Genomic DNA, 19090 nt, shown 5'->3' on the forward strand with positions numbered 1-19090 from the left:
TCCCTCCATCAGAACTTTTCTGGCTTACCTGAATGCTCCTCCCACCATTGTCACCAGGACGTCATAGTCACAGACCTGGCCATTCTCTGGATATGCATGTTGTCTCATGCCTTCAAGTCTTTACATACCCAGAATCCTCTATTTAGAAAGTTAGTCTCAATTCTCTGCCTAGAAAACTGATGCCAATCGCTCAGGACCCAGCCCAGGCATGTCTGGGAGCTCTCGCCTGGCCTCAGTCAGTCACTCTCTCCTCTTGCTTCTGTAACACTTTCTCCATGTGTCTGGTGTAGCACTTATAACCTTGCATGGTTATATAAGTGCTTCTTTCTTCCACATGGAAAATTAAAGAAAAGGCTGCATTCCTATTTGCAACCCAAGGCCTACCATACTGTGGTACATGGTGAGGCCGTGATAAGTGTTTAAATTAATAAGTTCCAGATCTTTGTCTCTCCTTCCAGCTGCCCTCCACTCAATGCTTTGGTTTTCCTCTTGCATAGTTATCCCCTCCTACACTTATGGGCACTTGAGGACTCTAGGTCATGCTTTATGTTGCTGTCATTGTCCTATTCCCTACCTCTATCACTTGTGGACCTAACACCAGTGAGCAAAACGCACTACCAGCACTGCAATCATAGTGACAAGTGGAATACTAGGGTCACTAAATAATACTTCAAACTGAGCATCTCAATATTTGACATTAATATAACTGTATTCTAATTAAGATTTTCCACGAAAAATTCTAAATAGCATTAACCCAAATTGAGACAAAAGTCTGAATAAATAATAAATAACGTCAACCTCAAAGAGAATAGAGCTGTAGTTCCTATAGTAAAAAACAAACAAACAAAAAACAAAAAAGAGGGGGGATCTTCTGTGGATTACTAATTCTAGATTAAGTACAGGGCATAGTTCTAAAAATGTTTCTGTGATATTACTATGTATTATGCAGAAAGATACACTCTTTCCTTTCCAGATGCAGAGATCATCATACAATTGCTCCCAAATACACACACACACGCACACGCGTGCACACACACACAATGTGTAAAAAAAATGCTTAAATGGCAACTTTGTATTGAAGACATTACTACAATCAAAGTTCTTAGGTGGATATTCAATAATTGTTTCTCCACTAGATGCTTCTTCCCAATATATTTTTGCAATATTTACCTGAAGTTTTTTAATGACTGTTTCAATCTGTTCAGAAAAGTGAGTAGCAACCAGCTCTGCAGCTTTACAGGGCCTCAGGGATACAAGTTCCTAAAGTGAAAGGAAAAGATAAAATGATCTTTTATGTTAAGTTTAAATAGAATTTCCATAGATGTGAAGCATGATTACCTACTTCAGTATTTTCATGAGCTTCTATACTGCATTTCAGAAGACCTCAATGTAAGGTCTCAATTTAAAGGCACATTGCAAATGAACAAAATTAGAAATATGCCAGGTAAAAAAATCAGATTTTGATATAAAAGGTAATTCATGCTTAGAAAATGAAAGCACTAAAACTGTGGATTTAAGCCTTGATATCTACAGGATAAACAGAAGGAACAAAAGCTTTCCCAAATTTCCTGTCAGTGAATTTCACCCTTGAGCTTAAAGTAATAACTTGAAGTAATTAAAAAAAAAAAAGTATAGTTTCAATTTTCCAGTTAAGAATTTGAAAACTTTACGCCTGATGCCTGGTAGATTTTGAAACAAGGAGTGTCTTAAAACAATTTAAGGTCACAAGTCTTAAATGAGACAAAGAGATTGACCACTGTTTATTAACCACTGTTAATAAGATCTATTTCTGTCAAATTTAAGACTTCCAATCTGCCCTCTCCTTGAACTTTCCTAGGCATTACTGGCTACTTATCTTCTTGAAACTCTCTTCTAACTTGGTTTCTGTGACCTACTCTTCTTTCCTTCCAATTGCACGTTTACATGGCTGAAATGCAAAGACCAACAACAGATCAACGTGGTAAATTCTCAAATGAAAATGAGACAAGTTACTGTGACTGCAACATTCATGATATATCTAATATTTCTGTATTAGTACCTGCTCTTCAATAATAATGAGCAGATACAAGTAACTGTAGTTTATACTACTTTTATAGAATACATCTCAAAACAGAGAAAGCACAGCTAATGATCACAAATGAAAAGGGGATATTACCCATCGATCTGAAGATATTAAAAATAAATTATTATGGATTAATTTATATCAAGAATTTGAAAATTTAGACAAAATGGATAAAAGTTCCTAGAAAAATGTCATTTAATAAACTGACTTAACAATTAGAAAAACCTGCGTTGATTTTTAACCACTAAGGAAATTGAATGAATACTCAAAAATTCTATATAGCAAACTCCAGGCCCAAAGAGCTTCACTGGTGAGTTCTAGCAACCATTTAAGGAAGAAATAATGCCAACATTAATTAACCTCTTACAGAGAATAGGAAACAAAACAAAACAAAAAAACCCTTCAGCTCATTTTATGAGACTAGCAAAATTTTTGATACCTAAACTCAACAGGACAATGTAAGAAAGAACTACACTGATACAAACATCCTAAATAAAAACAAAGTCCAACAATATTTAAAAAGGATAATATCAGGATCAAGTTACATTTATCCAAGAATTCAAGGCTAGTTTAATACCAGTAAGATTCACCATAACTATAGAATAAGAAAGAAAAGGTGAAAAAACTCATTTATGAGAAAACTGTTAACATACCAGAAATAGAAGACTTCCATAAAAATCCTTAGAGTAAACACTGTACTTATATTGGAAATAAACATTTTAAAAAAACCATTAACTATAGCATTGCTATGATGAAAATATGAAATTGTGACAGTTAATCTAATGAAGAATAGAAAATCTCTATAGAGAAAATTATAAACCTTTATAGAAGCTCTTGAATAAAGGCTTATACCGTATGGTCATAGACTGGAAGACTCAATATTGTAAAGATGCCAATTAAATTTAAAAATAACTGAGAGATTCAGTGCAGTCCCTGTCACTATCATAAGGATAAAAGAATTGTTTTGCTATGACCAGCTGATAACATATTTAAAAGTATAAAAGGTCGATAGGTGGGGAGGATGGCAGAGTAGGAGGACCCTAAGCTCACCACTTCCCACCAATACAACTAAATAACACCTACATTAGTGTAAATTACCCAGAAAATGACCTGAAGACTGGCAGAACAAACTCTCCACAGCTAAATATAGAGAAGAGACCCCATTGAAGCAGGTAGGAAGGGTGGAGATATGGTAGGGAGCTAAACGGACCAACGGGACTAAACACAGGAGGGATGGACACCTTGGGCACAGAGAGGGGAGAGAAACAGACTCTTGCATCAGGAAGCCTACATGGGAAGATGAATCCCCATAACACGGCTTTGAAAACTTATAATCAGTGGGATTTTAAACTTGGAACTTTGAAAATCAGTAGACTAGTGAGAGAGCCTGGAGGGTGAGAGGAGACTGAGTCTCCGCCCTTAAAGAGACGGCACAAAAAACAAGTCCTGAGGAGATACAACATTAGCAGCATTAGTTTGAAAAATGCATATGGCATAGGGGAGGGAGATTTGTCTGCTAATCTCAGAGCATGTGCTGGAGGGGCAGGGATCCTTCGGAGACCTTTCTAGGAACAAAGGAGCTGATGGGCACCATTTCCTTCCCCTGCTCCTCCCTCCCCCCCACCCCCCAGCATAAACACACAGCCACCTGCAGGAACCAGCACAGCACCAATACTCTCTAACTAACTTACATACACCACCACTGCACCCCAGCTCTCCTGTGGACATGCCTCCTTCAGCCAGGTCTCCATTCCAGGTCCTTCCCACAGCAGACCGACACAAACCCTGCTAACAGTATGCATCCTGCCCCAGGGCACTTCAACGAATCTGACCCCTCCAACCTAGCCTGCCTCGATCCCCAGCAGCTGCAAGTTCCCTCTTGCCAGTGTGGACCTTGCCAGCACTGCATGCCCCACTTCCGTAGTCTCCTGCAGCTCAGGGCTACCACATCTCTGGCAAACGCATGGTCTAACTCACCTTAAGACCAAGGTGACCCCAGAATGACCCACTAACAATACAGGGAACAAACCCTGACCACAAAAGGCAAAGAGCTATTGCAGATAACTGGACTAAAAGCAAAGGCAGCTCAATTACAATAGTAGGATGCATGCAACACCCATAGAAGACCCCTTGAAGCACCAGGTTCTGGTGAACAGGGGACATCACGCTGCAGGGCACTACAGGACCTCTTCTTCATAAGGCCACTACTTTCAACAGCAGGAGACATAGCTGACTCTCTTAACACCCAGAAGCAGACACAGAGAGTTCAACAAAATGAAGAGATAGAGGAATATGTCCCAAATGAAAGAACAGGACAAAAATCACAGCAAGAGAGCTAAATGAAAGCAATAATATGCCTAATACAGAATTTAAATTAGTGGTCATAAAGATACTCACTGGACTTGAGAAGAGAGTGGAGGACCTCAGTAAGACTCTTAACAAAGAGACAGAAAATATAAAAAAGAACAAAACAGAGATTAAGAACTTAATTACTGAAATTAAAAATATATTACATGAAATAAAAAGTAAACTAGGAGAAGCAGAAGAATAGACAAGTGACCTGGAGGACAGAGTAATGGAAAACAATCAAGCTGAACAGGACAGAGGGAAAAAAAGAAAACGGAAATAGACTTAGGGAATTCAGCAACACCATCAAGTAGAACATTCACATTATGGGGATTCCAGAAGAAGAGAGAGAAAAGGGTGCAGATAATTTATCTGAAGAAATAATAGCCAAAAACTTCCCAATTCTGGGGATGGAAACAGAAATCCAGATCCAGGAGGCACAGAGAGCTCCCAACATAATCAACCCAAAGAGGTCCTCACCAAGACACACAGTATTTAAAAGGGCAAAAAGGACTGATAAAAAGATTATTTTAAAAGCAGCAAGAGAAGACAGTTATGTACGAGGGAAACCACATAACACCATCACTGATTTTTCAGCTGTAACTTTGAAGGCCAAAAGACAGTGGTATGATATATTCAAAGGCTAAAAGAAAAAAAATACCTGCAGCCAAGAATACTCTATCCAGCAAGGCTACCATTCAGAATAGAAGGACATTACACGCAAACAATGAATCGTGGAACACTACATCAAAAACTAATGATGTAATGTACGGTGATTAACATAATAATAAAAAAATTAAAAAAAAGAATAAAAGGACAGATAGTGCTTCCCAGACAGACAAAAGTTAAAGGAATTCATCACCACTAAAACAGTCCCACAAGAAATGTTAAAGGGAACTCTTTGAGTGGAAAGAAAGACAGTAAATAAAAGTAGGAAATACAAAAGCATTAAAATATATCTATAAAAATCAGTCAAGGCATTCACAAAATAAATGGATATAAAGTATGCCACCATATACACCTAAAACCTGGAAGGGAAAGGAGTAATAAATGGGTTCAAACTTAAGTGACCATTAACTTAATATATGCATAAGATGTTATATATAAACCTAAGGTAACCACAAATCAAATCCAGTAAAAGATATGCAAAAAAGAGTAAAGAATCCAAGTATACCACTAAACAAAGCCAGCAAACCATGAAAGAAGAGAGCATGAGAGAAAGGAACAGAGAAAAACTACAAAAAGAACCACAAGATTAGTAACAAAACTGCAGTAAATACATACCTATCAATAATTACTTTGAATGCAAATGGACTAAATGCTTCAATCAAAAGACACAGGATGACAGAACGGATTAAAAAAACAAGACCCATCTATATGCTGCCTACAAGAGACTCATTTCAGACCTAAAGACGCATGCAGATCAAAAGTGAAGGGATAAAAAAGCATTTACCATGCAAATGAAAGTGAAAGAAAGCCAAGGTAGCAATACTTATATTGGACAACTAGACTTTAAAACAAAGAATGTAACAAGAGGCAAATAACAGACACTATATAACTATAAAGGGAACAATCCAACAAGAAGATATAACAACTGTAAATATTTATATGGGAGCACCCAAATACATAAAGCAGTTAATAACAGAAAGGAAGTCACTGATAATAATACAGTAAAAGGGTACTTTAACACCTCACTTACATCAATGTACAGGATCATCCAAACAGAAAGTCAACAAGGAAATAGTGGCTTTGAATGACACACTGCACCAGATGGAAATCCATATATCCATCCAGATATATTCAAAACCTATCCTAAAACAGCAGAAAACACATTTTTTTTTCCCCCAAGTGCATATGGAACACTCTCCAGAAGAGATCACAAGTTAGGCCACAACAAGTCCAAACAAATTCAGGAAGACTGAAATCATACCATCCATCTTTTCTAACCACAATGCTATGAAACTAGAAGTCAACCAAAAGAAAGAGTCTGGAATGACCACAAATACATGGAGGTTAAATAACATGCTACTAAACAATCAATGGATCAACCAAGAAATCAAAGAATAAAAAAATAAATGGAAACAGGGCTGCCTGGGTGGCTCAGTCAGTTAAGTGACCCCTTCGGCTGGGGTCATGGTCCCGGGGTCCTGGGATTGAGCCCCATGTCAGGCTCCCTGCTCAGTGGGGAGCCTGCTTCTGCCTCTCTCTCTCTGCCCTTCCCCCAGCTCATACTCTCTCCCTTGTGTTCTCTCTCTCAAATAAATAAATAAAATCTTAAAAGAAGGAAACAAATGAAAAAGAAAATACAATGGTCCAAAATCTTTAGGATGCAGGAGAAGCTGTTGTAAAAGGGAAGTTTATAGCAATACAGGCCTACCTCAAGAAGTAAGAAAAATCTCAAACAACCTAACCTTCTACCTAAAGGAGTTAGAAAAAGAACAAAAGCCAGAACAGTAGAAGGAAGGACATAAAGATTAGAGCAGAAATAAATGATATAGAAACTAAAAAAATGGGGCGCCTGGGTGGCTCAGTCATTAAGCGTCTGCCTTCGGCTCAGGTCATGATCCCAGGGTCCTGGGATCGAGCCCCACATCGGGCTCCCCGCTCTGTGGGAAGCCTGCTTCTCCCTCTCCCACTCGCCCTGCTTGTGTTCCCTCTCTCGCTGTGTCTCTGTCAAATAAATAAAATCTTAAAAAAAAAAAAAAAAACTAAAAAAAAATAGAACAGAGCAATGAAACCATGAGCTGGTTCTTTGAAAAAAATCAACAAAATGGATAAACCTTAAGGCAAACTCATCAAAAAAAAAAAAAAAATGCAGCAGGCTCAAGTAAACAAAATCAAAAATGAAAGAGGAGAAATAACAACTGACACCACAGAAATACAATTATAAGAGAATATTATGAAAAATTATATGACAATAAATTGGACAACCTAGAAGAAATGGATAAATTCCTAGAAACATATAACCTCCCAAAACTGAATCCAGAAGAAATAGAAAATTTGAACAAACATAACCAGCAAAGAAATTGAATCAGTAATCAAAAAACTCCCAGCAAACAAAGTCCAGGACCAGATGGCCTCACAGGTGATTTCTACCAAACATTTAAAGAACAGTTAATACCTATTCTTCTCAAACTACTTCAAAAAGTAGAAGAGGAAGGAAAGCTTCAAAATATATTCTATGAGGATATACCAGTATTTGCTGACACCAAAACCAGATAAAGACCCTATGAAAAAAAGAACAGGCTACTATCTCTGATAGATACAGATATGAAAGTTCTCAACAAAATACTAGCAAACTGAATCCACCAATACTTAAAAAAATCACTTACTATGATCAAATGGGACTTATTTCTGGGGTGCAAGGGTGGTTCATTATTTGCAAATCAATCAACGTGATTCATCACATCAATGAGAAAGGATATAACCATATGACCATTTCAATAGATGTAGAAAAAGCATTTGATAAAGTACATCTGTTCATGATAAAAACCCTCAACAAAGTAGGTGCAGAGGTAACATTTCTCAATGTAATAAAGGCCATATATGAAAAATCTGTAGGTAACCTCATACTCAATGGTGAAAAACTGAGAGCTTTTCCTCTAAAATCAAGAAGGCAACAAGGGTGTCCACTCTCATTACTTTTGTTCAACATAGTACTACAGGTTCTAACCACAGCAATCAGACAAGAAAAAGAAATAAAAGACATCCAACTTGGTAAGGAAAAAGAACTTTCACTATTTGCAGATGACATGATACCACATATAGAAAACCCTAAAGACTCCACCAAAAGACTACGAGAATTGATAAATGAATTCAGTAAGGTCACAGGATACAAAATCAATATATAGAAATCCACTGCATTTCTATACACTAATAATGAAGTGGCAGAAGGAGAAATTAAGAAAACAATCTCATTTACAACTGCACCCAAAATAATAAAATACCCAGGAATAAATTTAACCAAGTAGGTAAAAGGCCTGTACCCTAAAAACTTTAACACAGTGATAAAAGAAACTGAAGATGACAAAAACAAATGGAAAGATATTCCACATTCATGGACTGGGAATACCAATATTGTTAAAATGTCCATACTACCCAAAGCAATCTATAGATTTAATGCAATCCCTATCAAAATACCAGTAGCATTTTTCATAGAACTGGAACAAATAATCCTAAAATTTGTATGAAAGCACAAAAGACCTTAAGAAGAACAAAACTGGAGGCATCACAATCCCAGATTTCAAAACATACTACAAAGCTGTAGTCATCAAAACAGTACAGTACTGGCACAAAAACAGATACAGAATAGAGAGCCTAGAAATAAACCCATGATTACACGGTCAATTACTCTTAGGCAAAGGAGGCAAGAATATCCAATGGGAAAAAGCCTCTTCAACAAACGGTGCTGGGAAAACTGGACAGCAACATGCAAAAGAATAAAACTGGGCCACTTTCTTACACCATACACAAAAATAAACTCAAAATGGATTAAGGACCTAAATGTGAGACCTGAAACCCTAAAAATCCTAAAAGAGAGCCCAGGCAGTAATTTCTCTGACATCGGCTGTAAGTAACATTTTCCTACATACGTCTCCTGAGGCAAGGGAAATAAAAGCAAAAATAAGCTATTGGGACTACATCAAAATAAAAAGCTTCTGTACAGCAAAGGAAACAATCAACAACAAAACTAAAAGACATGCTACGGAATGGGAAAGATATCTGCAGATGACCTATCCAATAAAGGATTAGTATCAAAAGTACATAAAGAATTATATAACTCAACACTAAAAAAACCAAATAATCCAATTAAAAATGGGCAGAAGACACGAACAGACATTTCCGCAAAGACGACATACAGATGGCAAACAGACATATGAAAAGTTGCTCAACATCACTTATCATCAGGAAAATGCAAATCAAAACTACAATGAGGTATCACCCCACACTTGTCAGAATGGCTGAAATCAAAAAGCACAAGAAACAAGTGTCGGTGAGGATGTGAAGAAAAAGGAACCCTCGTGCACTGTGGTTGGGAATGCAAACTGATGTGGAAAACAGTGTGTAAGTTCCTCAGAAAATTAAAAATAGGGGCGCCTGGGTGGCTCAGGTCATGATCTCCAGGTCCTGGGATTGAGCCCTGCATCGGGCTCTCTGCTCACTGGTGAGTCTACTTCTCCCTCACCCTCTCCCTCTGTGATCCCTCTCGCTCTTGCTCTCTCTCAAATAAATAAATAAAATCTTTTAAAAAATACATTAATAAAAAAATTAAAAACAGAGCTACCATATGATCCAGTAATTCCACTACTGGGTATTTACCAAAAGAATATGAAAACACTAATTTGAAAAGATATATGCACCCCTATGTTTACTGCAGCATTATTTACAACAGTCAAGTTATGTATATATACACAATGGAATATTACTCACTCATAAAAAGACTAAAATCTTGCCATTTGCAACAACATGAATGGAGCTAGAGAGTATAATGCTAAGTGAAATAAGTGAAATAAGTCAGTCAGAGAAGGACAAATACCATATGATTGATTTCACTCATATGTGGAATTTAAGAAACAAAACAAAGGAGAAAGGAGAAAAACCAAAAACACAGACTCTTAACTATAGAGAACTGATGGTTACCAGAGGGAATAGGGGTAGGGGGATGGGTGAAACAGGTGAAGAGGATTAAGTGTACACTTATCACAAATGAGCACTGAGTAATGTATAGAATTGTAGAATCACTATACTGTACACGTGAAAGTAACATAACACTGTATGTTAACTATATTAAAGTTAAAATTTAAAAATAAATAAAAGTATAAAAGGTCAAGAATAGCCAATACTCTCTTCAAGATTTATTATAAAACAACAATATTTAGTAGTGTGGCACTGATGCAGAGAGACAGAACAGTAAAGCAGAATAGAGTGCTGAAAAACAGATCAAACATATAGATCCTTGATATGCTTATGACAAAGTAGCACTGCTGAGCAATGGGGAAAGGCAACTTTTTAAAATAACTGTTGCTGGGAAAACTGGACATCCATACTTTGAAAATTAACTGGACACCACTCTTTTTTTTTTTTTTTTTTTAAATATTTTATTTATTTATTTGACAGAGAGAGAGAGACACAGAGAGAGAGGGAACACAAGCAGGGGGAGTGGGAGAGGGAGAAGCAGGCTTCCCGCTGAGCAGGAAGCCCGATGTGGGGCTCGATCCCAGGACCCTGGGATCATGACCTGAGCCGAAGGCAGACACTTAACGACTGAGCCACCCAGGCACCCTGGACACCACTCTTATACCATGTACAAAAACTGCTTTCAAGTGGACCTAAGATTCAAAGACAAAAACAAAATAAACAAGAAAGCTTTTAGACAATAATATAGGAGAATTTCTCCTTTAGTAGAGAAGGAAAAAATTGATGATTTGACTACTTAAAAAAAAAAAATGAACTTTTCTTAAAAAGAACCACTGAAAAAAGCCATAGAGTGGAAGATATCCACAATATATATCACTGAAAAAAGACTAACATCCAGGATGCATGATGAACTCCTATAAATCAATAAGTACAAGAGACATTCTAATAGAAAAATGGGCAAAATACTTCAACAAGCACATCACAGAAAGGGAATTTAAATGGCCAATAAACAAGAAAAGACTATCAATCTCATTAGTAATTAAGGGTATGTAAATTTCAAACATAATAAAATATCATTATACATGCACTAGATGGGCAAAATTTTGAAGTCTAGCAAGGATACAGAGCTAATGGAAAATCTCATACAATGCAGGCATCTGGTGAAGTTTAATGTATTTATCTCAATTAACCGGCAATTATATGCCCCTAGAGCAGAGATTATCAAATGTTAGCATGCATCAAAATCACCTGGAGGGCCTACTGAACCATACCACTGGGTCCACCTCCAGAGTTTCAGATAGACTAGGTCTGAAGCGAAGACTGAAACTGCCTTTTTTTTTTTTTTTAAAGATTTTATTTATTTATTTGACAGAGAGAGAGACAGGGAGAGAGGGAACACAAGCAGGGCGAGTGGGAGAGGGAGAAACAGGCTTCCTGCCGAGCAAGGAGCTCGATGCGGGGCTCGATCCCAGGACCCTGGGATCATGACCTGAGCCGAAGGCAGAAGCTTAACGACTGAGCCACCCAGGTGCCCCTGAAACTGTTTTTTAAGTTCTCAGCTGATGCTGTAATGCTAGACTGCCCTCAAGAAATGCTGTGCTTAAGATGCATGTATAAGTATGACCATGGATGGGGACGCCTGGGTGGCTCAGTTGGTTCAATGTCTGCCTTCGGCTCAGGTCATGATCCCAGAGTCCTGAGATCAAGTTCCGCATCGGGCTCCTTGCTCAGTGGGGAGCCTGCCTACCACTTCCCCTGCTTGCTCAGTCTCTCTTGGATAAATAAATAAAATCTTTAAAAAAAAAAAGAAAAAAAAGAATGCTCATGGATGGATTTCTTTTAATAGCCCAAAACTAGAAATAATAGAAATGTTCACTAACAGTAGAAATGAATAAATTTTAATATAATTGTAAAATGGAATACAAGAATTAAAATGAACCACAGCTACCTACAACAAAATGTACTAACTTCAAAGAGTAGAACTTCATTTATGTAAAGTTCAGAAAAAGGCAAAACAAACATGTCATTTTAGAGATGTAGGCACGTGAAGTAGCAGTATATAGAAAGGCAGGAAATTATCAGAAAAACCAGGATCCTGGGCATATCAGGGAAGGCAAGAGAATGTGATCAGGAAAGGATACACAAAAAGAGTCTGGGGTATTGGAAATAACTTGATTTCTTGATCTGGGCCTAGGATGTTTGCTTTTTTAAACGTGTTATTAAACTGCACATTTGTTTTATGCACTTTTGGGGATGTTTTCTATATTTCAAAATGAAAAATATTTTAAAGATTTATTTATTTATTAGAGAGAGAGAGTGTGCACATGTGTATGAGTGGTGTTGGGGGGAGGAGGGAGGGAGAGAATCTCAAGCAGATTCCCTGCTGAGCGCACAGCCTGGCACAGGGCTCCATCTCTGAACCTGAGACCATGGTCTGAGCCAAAAGCAAGAGTCGGATGCTCAAGCGACTGAGCCTCCCAGGAGGCCCAAAATGAAAAATATTTTTAAAAATCTAATGAAACATGTTTTGTCCATATTTGAAAAACCACTGAAACTAGAGATTCTTTACCTGGAATCCACAGACCCAGTCTAAGAATAGCTTTTAGGCGGTCTGTGGATCCCTGAAATCATAAACAAAATTATGTAGCTGTGTACACGCACAATCTTATGCACCATGGGTCCAAATCTTTCATTAGATTCTCATAAGAGGTCTATAACCCCCAAAGTGTGAAGAACCACTAATCTACACACTGTGTCTACTGTCAGAAAACTCTGAGTACTTTTCCCCCTACACACTGAATGTTGATTTTATTCACATTACTGAAGCCACAGAAGTTCTTCAAAAAAAGTCTATATATTTGTAATTGTGGCCTTAAAGAGATACTAAAAAGTTCAAGGTGAAAAAATGTGCAGATGTGGGGAAAACAATCAGCAGAAATAATTGTGCAGCAAAAACACTTCTTGTTTCTCCAGTATGAGTTTTCTGCTGAGTCATTTGTTTACTCATTAATTCATCACATTTCACATTATGCAGAGACATAGCTTCATTTTCGGATGTCTGGAGTCCATGTGCTCAAACCACTGCATAATGCAGATGAAGTGAAATGAATAAGAAGCCATAATGCAACTATGGAGACAAAAGGGACTGATGAAAGGAAAAAGAATACAAAATGATTAAAGGAAAAAAGATACAAATGAAAATCGAGAAAGGTTTTCTTGGGTTCTTTCCACCAAGATAGATTCATCTTATTGTTAGCAGGAATAGGGTAACATTAAATAACATGTATGTTCTCAATCCTACGGATGAAAAAGCGTAGCAATTACTTCAGACCACATATCTGGTGACGGACTGCCCCACCCTTCACAGCACATGTTTCACATAAGATGCCGTGCACACTCCCTATCTCTCTAAACTTTAAAACGGTCAGGAACTAGAACAAAGAACTCACGTAACAAGCAATGTTTCCTCAAAGTTTCAGAGCTCATTCTTTTTTATCATTTTCCATATGTATAACATTTTTTTTAAAGATACCAAATAATCACATATCTTTCACCACATCTCTAAACCCATTACCAGAAGTTCCCCCATCAGCTGATCCTTGCTACAAGGAAAAAAACTTTGTAGATTTGTTATCTCCAAAACTAGTATTACCTCAGCATCTTTCATTAAACTTTCTTTTTTCAATTATTAGTGATCCATAAAACAGAACAGATTCAAAAAACCTGCTAATTCTGTTGCAGTGTACATGATGAATCTAAGGTACTAACGTGAGGACTGATTTTGGGGCCCCTCTTTAGAATGCACTGCGATCACATGTTCATCACACATGTATTAGTCTCTCCATTTAGCCATCTATAAGCTTGTTTTTTTAAAAAAAAGTTCTTGCTCCAAAGTCAACTCCTGTATTCTTGTAACACAGCACACATAAACAAAATCAGAATCATCACTCTGTTACATAGGAGAGAGAAATACATCAGAGAGAACAATGCATTAGAGTACTGTTTGTAAAATTCCATTGGGTGATTGGGGTGAACAGCTCCCTATCACATTTTAGGGGGGGAAGACCAATACTACTCTCAGAGCCATTCTAAGGTTCTAAGAACCCACTAATATTCCAGTTTGTCATCTGGCTGACTGAACTTGGGTTCTTTTCAGAAGTCATGATATAATAAATTGTATAGGACATGGACTTTATGAATACAAATATAAGGTGAAATAATCTGAAAAAGATGTTAATCCTCAAGTAGATCAACTTAACATGACACCTGCCATTACTTAGTTAGCATACACTTAATTTGGGAGCTATCCATACAAATGGGGAAATTTAACAAGTTTTATTGAATCAGCACCTCTATATGATCCATTGCTTTCTGCCATACAGACTGCTTCTCCTCTGCACTGTGTCCAGGAATGGATAAGATATTGTGAATGTAGTTAAAGACTTCTTCCTGAAGAACACGAGACAATACAACTTATTCATTAATTCACTCAAGCAACAGTCAGTCACTATCCACTATCTGTACTGGTCTTGGTAAGTATCTATTATTTGGAGCTGGTAAACCATTTGTAGATAAACTGCTGGAAAACTGACACTAAAGAGAATGAGTTTAATGTTTAGAGTACACTCTTGGAAGTTGCAAATCCATTCCAATTAATTTTGGTCTCAATTTCACTAACCAAATGAGGGAATATCATATACTTTTATCTTTGGTGGACCCTATCCACATTCCTAATTTCATCTCACATCACTCTTGCCCTTCTCTATTATCCTTGTCCCTATCCTGGAATACTTTTTTGCTGGCTCTTTGCTTGACTGGCTTCACCTCAAATTCCAAAACTCAGTCTCTATGTCACCTTCCCTGGCTGCTCTGTAGAAGTCAGTTTCCCCAGTATCTCCTCAAGTTGCACCCATTTTCTCTTCACTCATCACATCTGTAATTAAGTATTTGGTTTCCTTACTGTCAGTCTCCATCACTAAACTATAAGTTCTACAGTTGTAGCAAATATATCTGTTTTAATGATCAGTGTATACTTGGCTAATAGTAGGCACTCAATAAAAACCTGGTGAATAAATGAAGAAAACCTTGAATCAGCAAACACATGTCCCAACATTTCTACTGAATAGCTATACCTACTTAATAGTTATTTCTACTCAATAAGGGGAGGGGAGGACTGAGTAAGAAAAAAGGGTAAAGCAGTATCATAGCTCACCTCCCTTAGCGGGTCACGTAAGTAGCAATCAATTATTTTGTCATATTGGTGTTCTCGTTCATACATAAACTCGCAAATTTGATAGCTAGAACATAAAAGGAAAAACTTCAGAGTACCAACAGGCAGGCAGTTATTAGCTTATTGTTTCAAGAAGTTTGCTTACAGAGGTTAGTATTAGGAAAAATGAATATAGTAGGTGTGATTTCTACTGTGAAATGAAGTTATAGTATCTAAGGGAGAGGAGTATCTGCCATTCCTCTAAATACAGGTTTAAAATGCTGCTGAACATGGATATTATGTTTATAAGAAATTTAAAAGCTGGGTACAAAATAAGTGTTAAAGCAACAATGTGTTACATAAAAACAGTTAATATATGAGTTATCAATTAACTATGTGAAGTTTCTCTGTTCAGAAATGAAATATTCAACAAATGAGATAAATAATAGTGTTAACATATTGTACCTTATTTGGTATGTTAAATTCTGCACTGTTTAGAATATGTATGAATAAGTGACTCAAAAATCTATAAAATAATGGAACTTTTAAGTAAACAAAACTAAAATTATAAATCATAAGACTTACTTCATTTTCATACTAAAACAAATGTACAAGCACTTCAAATTTACTCAGTGTTAATTTCTGCAAATGTTACTTAATTTCTAGACTTGAAAGACAAAAACTTTTGCATTTAGGTTTTTTGTTGTAATTTGCATAGCTTTCTTAATTAAAAATTGGCAATGCATCAACTGGCTTCCAGTTAGAGAAGTATAACTTAGTAAATGGGAATTAATGTATAACTTAAAAACCACTTACAATTCTGCTTTTTCTGCCATCCGGATGAGCCGACTCTCTTCAAACTGAACTATGCCTCCAGCCTGCAGCAATTCTAAAAGGACCTGAACATTTAAAATAAACAAGTAAAACACTCTGGAATCCACTTTTATTTACTAGCTCCATTAAGAGTCCATTCAGCCACACAAACCATAACTTTTTTTTTTTTTGTCCTTATTAGTTGATGTTTTGGCTTGGCTTTCCCATGTATGAGGTACCAGAAAACTACTATTATAATGATGATGATACTGTAATTAGGTCTTATAAAAAGATAAATGGCTCTATTTTTCAAACATGGAAGGAATGCCACGGTGTTTGTAAATAAAGCCTTATTAGAATATCTAATTAACCCTCCACTAAGCCAAAAATGTCCATATATTTATCTGGTGCTTTTATGTCTCATGGTTCTTTAAAATCTATTGTCCACAGGTAGTATCCATGTTTACATGTTAATTTCTCTACTTAAACATTGGGGTTTTTTACAGCAGCATTATTCACAAGAGTCAAAAGGTGGAAACAACCCAAATGTCCACCAATGGAGGAATGGATATACAAAATATAGTATATGCATATAATGGAATATTATTCAGCCTTAGAAGGGAATGAAATTCTGACACATGCTATAACATGGATGAACCTTAAAAACATAACAGTAAAATAAGCCAATCACAAAAGGACAAATACAGTTTGATTCCATTTATATGAAGAACCCAAAGTAGTCAAATTCACAGAGACAGAAAGTAGAATGGTAGTTGTCAGGGGCTGAGGAAGGTGGCAATGGGGATTTATTGTTTAATGGGTACAGAGTCTCAATTCAGGAAGATAAAGGTCTGAAGATGGATGGTGATGATGGTTGCCCAACAATGAGATATACTTAAAGCCACTGAAATATACACTTAAAATGGTTAAAATAAATTTTATGGTATATATATTTTACCATAAAAACAAACAAAAACACTGGGGTTCATATAATTGATTTTTACCACAACAAGCAGATGAATAAAAAAGTGATTAGGATGTTGAGACTGAATCATCAGTATTTTTAAATAAACCTCAGAAGATAACAGAATCATTACATAGTCAGTAGAACAACTGAGGAAGCTTTCTCTTATATTTAAGTTCAAGATCCAAAGTAATATGCCCCTTCCAGAACTTCAGGAAACCATTTAACAAAGTATTTTTCTAACACAGGAAACTGATTACTTTCAAGCTAAAGAAAGACAAAAAGGGGGAGAAGAAATGAAACCTATCCATACTTTACTTTTCAGAACCCTAATTCAGTCTATTTTGAGCACTATAATGTACTGTTATATAGAACTATGGAGTGAACCCATCTATTGGGAGCCTCAGTTTGGAATACCATAATAGAAATGTCATTGCTGAAGCCAGTCTTACCAACTGAACAGAGCTGACTGTTATATTTTCAGGAATTGTGTAAGCCAGTTGTTGAGCACAGCAATTGTTAAATAATAATTAAAATTTTAAAAAGTAATTAATATGCAAAACTCACCACTTCCTAATTATTTTACTACATTTTACTATGTATGCTCTTGAGGTTAGTTACTGCATCTGTAGGGTGGAAATATTATATAGGGGTGTGACATCTCTTCCCAGTTCTATGTTTAGTAACATCATGTTGGTAGGCTGAAATCAGCCATGAGGGGAGTATTACACTATGGAAATTAGCAAATGCTGTAAAAATCAAGTGTTGCTGTATTTTTAAAGGGGTGTAAAACAAACAAAAAGAAGAGTACGTGACACAGAGCCCATGTGCCCCACAAAGCCTACAATGTTTACTCTTTGGCCCTTTACAAAAAAAAAAAATTGCAATCCCTGGGTAAGAGAGTGATGAAAATAGGCAATCAAATTTAAAAGTGTGCATGTCATAGTCATTATACTGTGAACAGCACAAAAAACTAAGGAATTATTTTTCTAGTATTCAAGAACTGATTGAGCACAGAAGTCACTTCACTGATGAATGTGTGAGGTTCTGTCATGCTTTCACTGTTGGGCCTTCATCTTATTCATTTAAATACTGAAAATATCAACCAACATTCATATCAGAACTACACCTGGGGAAGCAGTTGTAAAATTTTAGCAGCATACCCCAGAAAACACTCAAAAATACTGCAGACACACATTTTTATATATAACACATGATACATGAGTGCTGGATTAGAAGGGATGGAAGTGGGTTCTAATTTTAGTTATGCACTTGAGCAATTTACTGCATCAGTTTTCTGTATTTCTCAAATGAGTTGAGAAAAAAACCTAGTCTCAAAGGGGACTTCCAAAAACAGAGCATTACTATACGAGGATTACTTTTCAAAGTTTGACTTTTATGTTTAGATTTGACTTTTATTTCTGTTTAATTATTTATATTAAAAGTGTTTATCATTTTATATAAACACCATGCATACCATGATTCACTTTTCCTGCCACGAGAGAAACAGGGGCAAAGTGAGGGGTCCACATTCTCTGTATTCAATATAATTTGAGATAACCAAAATTTAACAGCTGTTCTCGCCCCAAGTTAGTCTGCAGCAGTCACTGGGCCACAGCTGTGCAGAGAAAAGGGTCACTGTTGCTATCCTATGTTCTTTGAGTCTCAACCTTCCAGCTGTTGAGCGCTATTACCATAAAAAAACACCAGCGTAGCTCTCAAAGTACCTCTATTTTGTAGCTTGCTTATCTGACAAACTCTGGCCATCAATGTTAAATAGGCTCTCTTAGTGCTCACAGTTATAGTAGGTAAGCTTTGAAGGAATCGTACTCCTGCAAGAGATGCTCAAGAAAGTGGCCTAAGTAGAAAGAAGTGGTAATCAAATAGTTACAATCTCACAGCGATTAGTGGAGGGACAGATGGATTCTAGTCCCCAGCAATGTTTACCCTAATGCAGGGGGGCTACAGAACATTCCTTAAAGTTGAAGGGGATCCTGCAGCCTTTCTGGTTCAAAGCCATAGCAGCTAGGAGTGGGTATCAGATAAACGGCCGGGGAGA

General features: G+C 36.7%; 1 protein-coding gene across 7 annotated transcripts in view; it reads right to left on the reverse strand.

Annotated features, from left to right (window-relative positions):
- VPS8 (VPS8 subunit of CORVET complex) overlaps positions 1–19090 on the reverse strand; it is a 346107-nt gene that overhangs the window by 97299 nt on the left and 229718 nt on the right. For all 7 annotated transcript variants that reach the window (XM_078068205.1, XM_078068209.1, XM_078068208.1 and 4 more), the window contains 4 exons: positions 16071–16153; positions 15258–15342; positions 14396–14494; positions 1171–1260 (listed from right to left, as the gene is read on the reverse strand). In XM_078068205.1, coding sequence (XP_077924331.1) covers positions 1171–1260; positions 14396–14494; positions 15258–15342; positions 16071–16153 — 357 coding nt within the window. The remainder of the gene's footprint in view (positions 1–1170; positions 1261–14395; positions 14495–15257; positions 15343–16070; positions 16154–19090) is intronic.

Source organism: Halichoerus grypus, chromosome 1 (genome assembly GCF_964656455.1).
Source record: "Halichoerus grypus chromosome 1, mHalGry1.hap1.1, whole genome shotgun sequence".
Classification (NCBI taxonomy): Eukaryota; Metazoa; Chordata; class Mammalia; order Carnivora; family Phocidae; genus Halichoerus; species Halichoerus grypus.